This window comes from Narcine bancroftii, chromosome 4 (genome assembly GCF_036971445.1).
Source record: "Narcine bancroftii isolate sNarBan1 chromosome 4, sNarBan1.hap1, whole genome shotgun sequence".
Lineage (NCBI taxonomy): Eukaryota > Metazoa > Chordata > Chondrichthyes > Torpediniformes > Narcinidae > Narcine > Narcine bancroftii.
In genome coordinates this window covers 75,070,002-75,082,722 of record NC_091472.1, presented here as the reverse complement: position 1 = coordinate 75,082,722, position 12,721 = coordinate 75,070,002, and the positions used below count along the sequence as shown (strand labels likewise).

Here is a 12,721-nt window from a genome sequence, read left to right as displayed (position 1 = left end):
GACTTGATGCTCCACATCCTTTGGTTTTGAAGCAGGTGACTACAGAGGTGGTTGATACATTGTTTATCATAATCATCGAAAAAAAAGTTAGAATATTTTGTAAATGGTAAGAAATTGAAACTGATGGTGATCAGGGGAACCTAGGTGCCTTTGAACACAAATGATCAAAAAGTTTACAGGTATAGAGAGCAATTAGCTAAGCACAAGGGAATGGTGGTGTTACCAGAACTGTTGTAATGGCATCCATGCCGTTGATGCAGATCCACGGAGAGTGGAGAGCAAAATCTCAGCACTCCCCTGCAGGCTCCAACCACTAAGCCCAACTGCCATCAACTCTGTATGGGTTTTAAATGGGCTATTAAAGGAGGCAACGGTGGTTTATTTTAAAATCCCGCGACCATAGTGTATGGCACAAGATGGTGGTGCCTTTGATTGGCATTGGCCACAATGGATTGCCGACCCAGGGGAAATGGAGGACTGCTACAGGGTACCAGAAAGCGGGGAGACCACCACCTCACACCCCCTCCCTCGGTTTGAGAAGGATAAGCAGAGGAGACGACTCTACATGACCGTGACCTTGGCAGCAGATCAGTGAGGGTCTCTGAGGCTGAAGAAAACCCAGGTAGTTAGCTATTGGTGACTCGAGGGGAGGAATCCATGTAGGTGTGAGCTGCTGGTGACTGTGATCAAAGGATTCACATCAGGCTGCAGACTGCTGGAGATTGGTTCGAGGCTGACTAAAGGGGTACAAAGGTAACGGATCCGAGATGCAAGAGGGTGCTGGAGGTTTCCTAATCATGTCAGAGGTGTGCATCTGGAGTTTGGGTTGCTGATAGTTTGGCTTGAAGGTTGTGAAGCTGCTGGAGCACTGGAGGTGAAACCGTAACATTCAGTGACTCTGGGGTGGCGGTGGGGGGGTGGGGGGGGGGGTGGGGGGTGAAACTCTCTTGCTTCTCTTTTCTGTCTGTCAGGGAAGTTTGGCAATTTTTGCTGACAGTGAATCTTTGCCTTGGGATAAACTAAACTAAATGTGTAATATCACATTTCCTGTTAAATGACAATGAAATAATCTTGAATTTTGAAATCAGTTGTTGACATTTATTGCATCAAGATTATATAGGACCCTGTTCAGACTAGCTTTGAAATATTATGCACAGATCTAGTCTCTCTTCCCAAGAAACAATACATTTGCAATGTAGTACAGTCAAGGTTCACCAGGTTCTGCTCAGGTGTGTTGCATGAGGGGAGATTCAATGTGACCATGAGATTCTTGAGTTTGAAGAGTGAGATGTGATCTAATTGACAGGGCAGATAGATTGATGATATAGCTGCTGAGTTGTCTAGAACCAGGGTTCACAGTCTCAGAAAAAAATGGGGTCATATATTCAGGATGAAAATCAGAAGAGATTTCTTTTGCTGAAGTTGTTATTTTTGGAATCTCTCCCCAAGAGGCCATTGGAAAGTCTGTCACTAAGTGCATGCAGAAAAGTGATCTACAGATTTTTAGTTGTTAGGGAATCGAGTGTATGTATTAAATCATGGGAAAGTGTCTGAGATTAAGATCAAATCTGAAAGTGAATGGTGGAGCAGGTACAAGGTCCAAAATACCTGACTGCCGCCGATTCCAGTGTTCTTGTTTTGTTTTGAAATTTTAAAACTCTGTGTTAGAGCCCCAACACTGTAAAGAGCCAAGTATAAACCTGCTGGACCACCCACACAGACTCTGCCTCATTGCCCTCATTCTCCTTTACTGTTCCAGAGAGGTTTGGGTGAATGGAGTGTTAAAATGGGAGATAAGCTGGAAAAAATGTAAGCTAGAAGGTGATAGGAAGAAGAGGCAGAGGGCTGAGGAAGATGCAATGATAGGCAGAAGGGAAGGGGTAAGGAGATGAAGGTGTAGGTGACAGGCAGCAGGAGAAGGTGAAGAGGAGAAAGAAGGAGAGGAGGAGGAACAGTGCAAGAGGGATAGGGGAAAGAAAGGTGGGGGAGGGGGAGTTTGTTGAGAAAATAAGGAAGTGGACTACCACAAATTGGAGAAGTCAGAGGCATGGAATTGAAGTAGACTAAGTAACAGAGGGACCCGTGGCAGGTCATGGAGATCATGGCCCAGAGCTGTGGATGGTGTGGATGTGGCAGAGGCAGTGGTAGTTCCTTTATTTCACAATTGAATGGTACAACATTGTCATGTTGAGGAAGTAAGCTGGAGTTGACCAGTACATTGACATGGCACAATATATTGACTGTAGCTGCATGTTCGGGCAAAATGGACACTCTTTAAAAAAAAATAGTGGAAAGCACTATTGATAAACTTCAACAAGTGTTGACATTTCTAATTGACATAATTAAGTTGATTCATCTGCTTGCAAAAAATAGAGATCACTTTTGGCAGAGTTCAGAAAAAGGAAGCACAGCTAAAAAGCCAAGTAAGGCCTTTCAAGGATAATGTGGAGATGGGACAGTGTTCATGTAAACCAATTGAAATCTGGTACTCTGCTCCAAAATATTTGTTTGAAAATTTGTTGTAGCATCTGATGGATTTTTCTGAGTGATAATTATGAAAAATTGTTGACTCGAGGCTGATAGATTGAGGTACAGATCAGCCACTACCCAATTGAGGAGCTGAATGGCTCACTTCTGTTCCCATTTCATCAGAAACAGATAAGGTTGCTGTAGGTTGGAAGGGTTTCCACTTTTGAGGAAATTCTATTGCATTTCTCTATAAAGAAAAATGGTTTAATATTGCAGAAGGAAGTATTTTTCTTTGATTTTAAAATAAGTACAATTCCAAATCATTGCTTATCAAACATTGAGTGCATCATAGATATGGATATTTATAGAAATATCATATTTGATTTGTCACAGGGAAAAATAGGAGACCAAACTTAACAGCTGAAAGAGGGAAAAAAGTTTCATCAAACAGAGGCAGTAATGAAAAGAGAAATGGGCGAAGGATCATCACAGGCCCCCAGAACACGAAATGGGTTGAGTATTCTTGCACAATTGATTTTTCAAATGCCAAGTCACCTTTGATCTAGCACAAGGCTGATCAATTTACAAAGCATGTTCTCACCAGACTCAGACGGCGACTGTGTCTAATTGGTTAACAGATTGTGGACCTTGACCGTGGAATACTAATGAATCCTGAAGGACAAGTCCTCCAAGACACAGCGGGAAATCCACTCCAAATACAGTTGGGATCAGATGGCCGTACAATATTAGGTTTGTGCAATTTCATTCCATCTTTAAGAGAAATTCTTCCTTGTAAATGGAAAAGCACATTTTAATCATCATTTGATGTTCCTCATGTCAATACTGATTGCAAGTAACAAACATTTGCTGATGAGCTTCAATGCATGTTTATAAGATTTGCTGTTCGGGTTGATATAATTGTTACAGATCCAGGTAATTTTCCTTGAAAGGTAACTCCTCATATCAGAAAATTTTCCTTCAGGAGTATTCAACATTGGAATATTATATTTTTTCATATACATTTTAGCATTTGTAGCTAATCAAAATTTTGTTTTACAATAACTAGCACATTTTCTTTTGATTGTTACAGATCAAGAAGGAACTCCAATCTTAAGTTCAGATGGCTTAGCACTATTTGGACACGGACGAGATAGTAAGCCTTTGGATGGCCCAAAAGATAAGCCAATTTTGTCTGTTGGAGGTAAACCTGTCATTGGAATTGTCCAGCAGCGAAAAACAACAACTATGCCAACTACAACCACCACGCCAGAGCCAACTACAACCACCACGCCAGAGCCAACAACAACCACCACGCCAGAGCCAACAACAACCACCACGCCAGAGCCAACAACAACCACCACGCCAGAGCCAACTACAACTGAGTTAACAACCGAACCCACAACAGTGGTTCCCACGTGCCCCTCAGGGAGTTTTGTGAGGTTGGATGAAAATGGTTATCCTGCAGTTGGTGTGGCTGGAAAAATTGAATGTATTACTGAAGGTATGAAATTTGTGGAAACTGGAGTGAACATATCCGAAAGATACTCTGATCTTTCATTTTTTTCACGAGAATGTTTTTGACACTCATTAATGATTAGCATATTCTCTGCAGGATATGCACATGATAAACAATTGAGAAAGAACTATTTTGTTTCACATGCTGAGGGAATTACCTTGCAGATTTGGAAAGGTATCATCAAATTTCAATGTAATAATGGATTCAGCAGAATGTTAGAATTGTGAACCAATTCCAACTGTATAGGCAATCATCAAGTAGGCATAAAATGAGATGAGAATTTCACCATCTTTTGACTCCTTTTATTTAGATATTACTGCCAAACCTTTTTGAATGTTTTGAATAGAATATTAAAAGTTCAATATAATGGACAACATCCACACATTTATTTTGTCCTGAAAGTGATCAGCCAATTAATTTGATAAAGGCTCCTGCACAGGTATCGAGCTTTTGCTTCTGAAGCATTGCTCTTTTAGATCTGCAAATGAAGGTTGTCTCCTTTATAATACAAATCTGTTATTGGCCTGAATTCTTCTACATTTGGCAGCCATATCTTTGGATCTGAAAGGGAATAGGTGAAAGATTCTGCCTCAGAAGTTTTTATTTGTTCTCTTTATTATGGATTTGGAGGATAGAATTGTTCCAAAATGGAAGTTGTCGTTCGATGCAAAGTTCATGTTGTTTTATGTGAGCCAAAATTTGAGAGAACTGGCCATTGACAAAATTCAGGAAACCCCAGAAAATCAAGTTTTAAGCAGATCAGGGCAGCATCAGTGGAGTGAAAAAACAACTTTACTATTTCAGGTGGATGATCTTTTCTTCAAGTGGAATGGAGTGTTCTTTGGGTTATGTGGGTTGTAGCATTGTGTGCAAGGATCCAATTTTAGACAAGACGGTGTTAGTGATTCTTTATATGCTAGTGCAGGTCTAGTTGGAAGCTCTTTCTAATGGAACAGACAACTGCACTCATTTTCCATCATTGTTGTGTAGGAGAAGCAAGAATATAAGCCTTGAAATGCAGGGATGAATCTGAATGAAGAAAATGCTTCAAAATAATTATCAATATTTGTCAGGTTTAAAATTAAAACACATGGCTAAAGTGCGCCTGTACGGCGCCAGCAATTGAGACCAGGGTTCTAATCTCGCGTTGTCTGTAAAGAGTTTGTACGTTCTTAGCATGTTTGCATGGGTTTTCCCTGGGGGTTCTGGTTTCCTCCCACTGTTCAAAAACATACTGGGGTCTAGGTCAATTGGGTGTAATTGGATGGCATGGGCTTGTGGGCCAAAATGGCCTGGCTGTATTGTACGTCTACATTTTTTTAAAAATTAAAATTTATTTAGCTTGTGCCCCAAATCATCCCATTCCGATGCAATGGTCGCAAGTAACTTTATTTTCAGTACTGTTTTTGTCCTATCAGCAACATACTGTACAGGTTCATCTGAGGCCAGATTTAAATTTTGAGTCAAACGCACAATCAAGTAAGCTTTGTGTCTTCTCCGTGCACAGAACCCTACTCAAACGAGTTCAATAATTTAGGGAAGCAGATTTTGGAGTTCAATGAGACCAATTGAGATATTCCAAAAACTAATGGCTGTAAAATCTCTCCATGCTGCCATTTGGGGAAATTGGGCACAAGAATCAGAGTCCGGCTATTTGTACCTACCATGGGTTCAGTCAGAATGATGTCATACATGTTCAAGGAACTGATTGTGAGCAAGGTGGATTCTAAAATGATAATGAAAATACAGATATCTACAGATATTTTAAGTTTGAAATAACACTTCTGGCAGTTTGAAAAAGGGTGCGGAATGTTGATTTAATTTATCTTTCCAAAAATTCTGCTGGACTTGTGCTGTGCACATTTTTCTGTTTTAATTAGCTAAGACATTAAAATTGCTTGAAGCGGACATTTACAATTAAATTTCATTGTAAATTACTTAAATAATGATTAATAGTAGAAGCCTGGGAATAGGATGGTTTGGTGATCGTTGGTAAATTCATTGAGTTGTTTTGGGGAATGGGGATATACAAGTTGAATAATTCTACTGCATCGGCACAACAGTCCATTTCAAAGGGGTATCTTGTATTCCAAATAGATATAATTTGGTCCAAATTAAATCTGGTTTATTAGTTAAATTCACTCACTAATTAAGGAAATGATCCATATATTAACATGATATTACTTTAACATTTGACATACCTAATTCATAGCTTGCTTTTATGTTTTCCAAAACTACAATTCTCAATGATGCCAGTGAGCACTTTGCCAATACTACAAATTGTAATACTTGAAAGTAGAAGTAATTTTCCACTTGTGATCGAAAGATCTGGCATCTGAATACTGCACTCAAGTGATATCTCCATTGGGGGGAGGGGGAGGGGGAGGGGGAGCAGCATGAGTGAGCAGTGCAGCTCCATTGAAGAAACACTCTCATGAGTTAGATTTCTGTTTAAGGCAGTAATTTTCTGAATATAGTTTGCCAATTAACTTCACACAATATAATTGTACCTTATTTTTTTTATAGGACAGTTAAGAGTTCATCAGATGTTAGATTCATTAATCAATTTGCAGATGTCTCTTTAGAAATAGTTGACTATTGTGCTATTTATTTGTTTTATAATTTAATACATTCTAATTAAGGGAACAAAGAACTGTAAGCTGGAATCAAAACACAAAATACTGTACATAATGCAGCAGGTTGATCACAGTTTTGAAGCGAAAAATTGATGTTCTGTTGAAATATTCACCCAGAGAGTATATTTCAGCTGTTCTTACAGCCATGAGAAAGCTATTAAATATTTTATTTCACTAATGATAAAGACATATCCTGTTTCTGAAGATTATCTTAAAAGTATTTTGCAAGATTCCACGTGACCCTATAATTCATCAAATAGTTCTCTTTAGAAGAAGCAGTATTCGAACTAAATTTCTGTGCATTGAGTCCAACTTCTCCACAAAGTTTAAAATGAGCTGCAAAATCAATAAATGCATTTTGTAGTTCCTGTGGTAACAGATCTGTGTTAATGTTAATCCTTAGTTTAATGTTAAAACTATATTTTATTTAGCTATGGTTTAATAAGTTCTTTTTGGGTGGTAACAGAAACAAAGACAACACATTAGCATTTCAACAGCCACATAGTTGGCTTCAGCCTCACCAGATGTATTTGCATTTTAAACACCATTGACCACAGAAGACAGTTTGAAAGATGGAATGGCTGCTGATTGCAGTTGAAGCCAAGAAATGAAAGGATTTATGATGGTTCTTGAGATACTGAAAACAATAGATGATATATCAGAAGCACCTGTGTGAATGCACAGCCATTTTGTGTCCATGTGGCCAGACATCATGGAGGCATAAGTGGTCTGAGATGCTTTTAGTGAAGAATACATTATGAACTTAAAAGGCAGAAATGATGTCACATACCATGTGACATGAGAGATTTTCCAGAAACATATTATTGAAATGAGAGACCAAAGAGTCAGTTTAAGGAAACCTTCTGTCCTGTTCAGACAGGATTGAAAGCAGCAATATTTCCTGCAGAGGGGAAAAGCTGCCTATGAGTTACTCCCTAATAAAAGGGAACACAAAAGTGGATTTCAAAAGGGACACCACTTTCTGACTGCTCTTTAGAAAATAGAATGTAGCCTCATCATGGAAGAAAACTGAAGACAGAATATTGACATCCTGGAAAGACAGAACTTGTCTATACATCAGAGAAACAACACATGGCTTTTTAAGAAGTAAGACCACTTCTCTTTTGTTCCCAAGAAATTGTCACTCCTGTTTGACATACTCCCTATGAAAAACAGCTCATGAATAGAATCATGAGTTGAAAGAGATCTGAAGAGATGATGCTTAAAAGCACTTTATAGTTCTTTGTGAACTGAAAATGTAATCCCCTAAAGCAAGACCAAATTGATGATGAAGTTTTAAAATGGGCTTTTCAGAGTTTGGAACATACACTTGTTAGTTTGTAACACTGTCTTGCAGTGAAAATTGTAACTAGGTTGTTTGAAATTATTACTCTTCTAAGAAAATAAGAGAAGGATTTTAATGCAACAATACGACACAGAAAATTTCAAGCCAACTTTGTTTCTTGCACTAGTCTACAACAATACAAATTGTCATTTCCAATTTTTTTTTGTTTGCATAACTTCATTAGAAGATTCTTCAGGGATGGGACCTGATGTGATGACAACAGCTTCCATGGAAGATGATTTTCTGGATGCACTAGACATTAAAGAAGGTACTGCTTGGGTCTGGCCCTTTCTCTTTTTGAGCTGCACATATGAAAATTTGTCTGCGTTCCATTCATTCCCATGAAGAATGTATATTTAAATTGGTAGACTGGAGATAATGTTTTCTCATTTCATGCTTCTTTCCTAGTTTCAGTACTTCAATGTCTTAATCAAGATGTAATTGTTCTTGAAGAAGCGTTGTAGATCCTGTTGAAATGGCCTATTAGGACCAAATCCCAAAATTGTGATCACTGTTGGCTTGAGGCCAATTATGAACTTGGTTCACACTTAAAATCTTTAACGACTCAAATCCTTCTGAAGGTCTGTTTAATTTTGGTTTTTCCTGTAACTGAAATTATTAAACTTCTGGGGGAGCAAATGTATTCAGATCAGATCAATATCTTTCTGTTAGAATCCAGATGGCTGAAAGTATATGCTAGCTTTGTGCACCAGGTTATAAATTGTATTTGTAACAAATTGGAATAAAATTAGAAAATTAATTGGGTGACATTTGTTTATCTGCTCTGAGATAAATTAGGTTCATTTTGTCTCTCATATGCATTAAACCCATGATGTAAATCACACACAACATAATATGATTCCAACCAAATTTAAGGTCCTCAAAGTGACTCTTCAGTAACATTTTACATCCTCAGTATTACTCCAATTTTCTATATAACCATATAACCATTTACAGCACAGAAATAGGCCAGTTTGGCCCTACTAGTAACATCTTCTCCCACCTAGTCCCATTGACTCGCATTTGGCCCGTAACCCTCCACACCTCTCCCGTCCATATACTTATCCAACTTTTCCTTGAATATTAACATCGATCTCGCTTTTACCACCTCTGCCGGAAGTTCACTCTACGTGAAGAAATTCCCCCCCTATCCTTCCCTTAAATGTTTCCCCTTTAACTCTTAATCCATGCCCTCTTGTTTGAATCTCCCCCACTCTCAGTGGAAAAAGCCTATCCACATTGACTCTATCTGTTCCCCTTATAATTTTGAATACCTCTATCAAATCACCCCTCAACCTTCTATGCTCCAGGGAATAAAGACCCAGCCTGCTCAACCTTTCCATGCAACTCAAAGCCTGAAATCCCAGCAACATTCTTGCAAACCTCCTCTGCACTCTCTTTATTCTGTTTATATCCTTTCTGAAATTTGGCGACCAAAACTGCACACAGGATTCTAAATTTGGCCTCACCAATGCCTTACACAATTTCAACCTAACATCCTAACTCCTGTATTCAATTCTCTGGTTTATGAAAGCCAACATACTAAATGCCTTCTTCACCACTCTATCCACATGTGATTCAACTTTCAGGGAATTATGTACCATGATTCCTAAATCCTTTTGTTCCACTGCACTCCTTGTCTACCATTTAACGTGTATGTCCTATTTTGATTAGTCCTACCAAAGTAGCACCTTACATTTATCAGTATTAAATTCCATCTGCCATCTTTCAGCCCACTCTTCTAACTGTCCTATATCACCCTGAAAGTTTTGATAATCTTCCTCAGTACCTACAACACTGCCAACCTTTGTATCATCTGAAAATTTACTAACCCAATTTGCCACCCTATCATCTAGATCGTTAATATACATGACAAACAGCAGTGGACCCAGTACCGATCCCTGAGGCACTCCACTCATCACCGGCCTCCAATTTGGCAAACAATTTTCCACCATGACACTCTGGCATCTCCCATCCAACCATCGCTGAATCCATTTCACTACTTCATCATTAATACCTAATACCTTTCTTATTAACCTCTAATGGGGAACCTTGTCAAAAGCCTTACTAAAGTCCAAATAGACAACATCCATTGCCTTCCCCTCATCAACCTTTTTGGTAACTTCCTCGAAAAACTCTGAGATTGTTAAACATGATCTACCGCATATAATACCATGCTGACTACTCCAAATAAATCCCTGTCTTTTCAAATAGTTGTATATACCATCTCTAAGAACACTTTCCATTAATTTACCCACCACCAATGTCAGACTTACAGGCTTATAATTACCAGGTTTACTTTTGGATCTTTTTTTAAACAGCGGAACAACATGAGCCACCCTCCAGTCCTCCGGCACTTCCCCCGTGACCGGTGACATTTTAAATATTTTTATTTGTTCACTAACATCCCTTAGGGTCCTAGGGAATATTTTGTCAGGACTGGAGATTTATCCACCTTGATCTTTTTTAATATAGCCAGCAGTATCTCCTCATTAATTCTTATATTATCCATGAGCTCCCTACAGTATTTCTTCACTTCAACTGGCTCAATATTCTTTTGCTTAGTGAATACTGAAGAAAAAAAATAATTTAAAATTTCACCCATCTCCTCTGACTTCTCACGAAGCCTACCCCCCTCATCTTCAAGGGGTCCAATTTTATCCCTCACTATTCTTTTACTTTTAATCTACCTAGAGAAGCCATTTGGATTTATTTTTTCTTTTCCTGCCAAAGCAGCTTCATATCTCCTTTTAAACTTTCTAATTTTTCTTAATTTTTTTTAACGTTCCTAATATCCCTTAAGCAGCTCATCCATTCCCTACTGTTTATACCTGTTGTACACATCCCTCTTCCTCTGAACCAAGTTCCCAATAGTCGTTCCTTTAATCCTCACGGAGTCATACCAACTCTGTGTTCTCAGAATTTCTCCTTTGAATATCCTCCATTTATCTGCTGCATCCTTCCCTGAAAATATCTTATCCCAATCCATACCCTCCAAATCTTTTCTCATCCCCTCGAAATTTGCTTTCTTCCAATCAAGAATCTCAACCTTTATCCCATCTCTGTTCCTTTCCATTACTAGCCTAAAACTAATAGTATTGTGATCACAAGACCCAACGTGTTCCCCAACACAAACCTCTGTCACGTGACTTATCTCGTTCCCTAATAGGAGATCCAGTACTGGCCCCTCTTGAGTCAGTCCTTCTACGTAATGATTCAGAAAACTTTCCTGAACAAACTTAACAAACTCAACCCCATCCAGCCCTTTTACTGTATGGGCATCCCAGTTAATGTTCGGAAAGTTGAAATTTCCCATAACTACCACTTTGTGTTTATTATACATATATGCAATCTTCTTTCTTTCTGCTCAAGTAATTCTGATCAGATCTTAAATATTTCTCTGTTATACAGCAGAACCAACCATAAATGTTTAAATCTTACTTCCAAGTATCCATGGAAGACTTAAGTCATTCTCTTACTTCCACTGGAGATGAACTCACTCAAGTGATTAACCTTCCTTTTTAAACATGAATTCTAAAGTTTTTGTTGAGAATGTTGTTCCTGATTCAAACTGGTAATTTGGCAAATTGATAGTGGCAAAATTTGTTGGAAATTATGCTGTGTTTTGTCAAAGGAAACAACTGTTCGAGAAAAGGTGAGAAACCCTGAATTCTGATTCACTGCAACCTGGTGGACTTGAATCACTGCTCATATCAATATCACTGAGTAAAATGCAGTCTTGCTGAGTCGAGCTACAGCCATTAATAATGGCACATCATTTAATTTGCTACTTAGTTTTAAATTTCAGAAAGGGGAAAAAATCTCAAAGTATGACTTTCTCTTCATCTTTTTATCTTTCTGGTAATACACTTGTTTTTCCCCTTTGTTAGTTAATTCCATTTTCATTCTCATTGCTTCATTAGTTAAAGGAGTAGATAAGTGAACACTGTGATATTCCACCGATTAATGTTGATACAACATTTTATTTAATTTTCAAAGAAAAACAAGTCCAGAGTCCTGAAGGATTTTGACAAAAAATTCAGTTCTGTTTGCAAATTACAGCAGTTTTGTGGCTGAAGACTATTTCAGGCCATTCACTGGCATCACTGGGAGGTGTGGACTGCACTGGGTGACACCATCAGATGGGGTGACACCATCAGATGGGGTGACACCATCAGAGGGGGTGACACAAAAATAACTGGTGATCCCCCCGCAGACCCATGCACACGCAAACCCACGCATGTGCCGAATCCCGCAGATCCATGCGTGGGTGGGAGGGGGATGACATCATGAGTTACCGCATGGGTGATATGACCCTAGTGATGCCACTCATTGTAACTTATGTTTTGCAAGTGTAGAAATTATAGCCATAGATAAATAGATTGTAAACACAAAAGGCCCTTCAGCCACATCCATGTTGACCATCAGGTACTTGACCAACCCCATTTATCAGTACTTGGTCCATGACCTTCTATGCCTTGGTGATTCAAACATTTCGCAATGTTGTGGGAGATTCTTCCTCCGCCACCCCCTCAGGCATTGACTTCCAGATACTAACCATTCTCTGGGTGAAAATATTCTTCCTTAGATCTATACTTACCTCTAACCCAAAACCTGGCAATGGGAAATATTTCTGCCTATACTCCTTGAAATTTTGTACACCTCTGTCAGGTTCCCTCCAGTCTCCTACAATCTAAAGAAAACACACCCAACCTATCCAGTCTGAGTAACTTACACCCTCTATTTCAGACAAAA

At 38.8% G+C, this 12,721-nt stretch overlaps 1 protein-coding gene across 1 annotated transcript in view; it reads left to right on the top strand.

The window, feature by feature from the left end:
- The window catches only part of fndc1 (fibronectin type III domain containing 1), a 224,126-nt gene that overhangs the window by 138,964 nt on the left and 72,441 nt on the right, over positions 1-12,721 (top strand). Inside the window, exons 11-14 of the mRNA XM_069931639.1 lie at positions 2,863-2,981; positions 3,108-3,219; positions 3,560-3,970; positions 8,151-8,234. Of these exons, the coding sequence (XP_069787740.1) occupies positions 2,863-2,981; positions 3,108-3,219; positions 3,560-3,970; positions 8,151-8,234 (726 nt within the window). The remainder of the gene's footprint in view (positions 1-2,862; positions 2,982-3,107; positions 3,220-3,559; positions 3,971-8,150; positions 8,235-12,721) is intronic.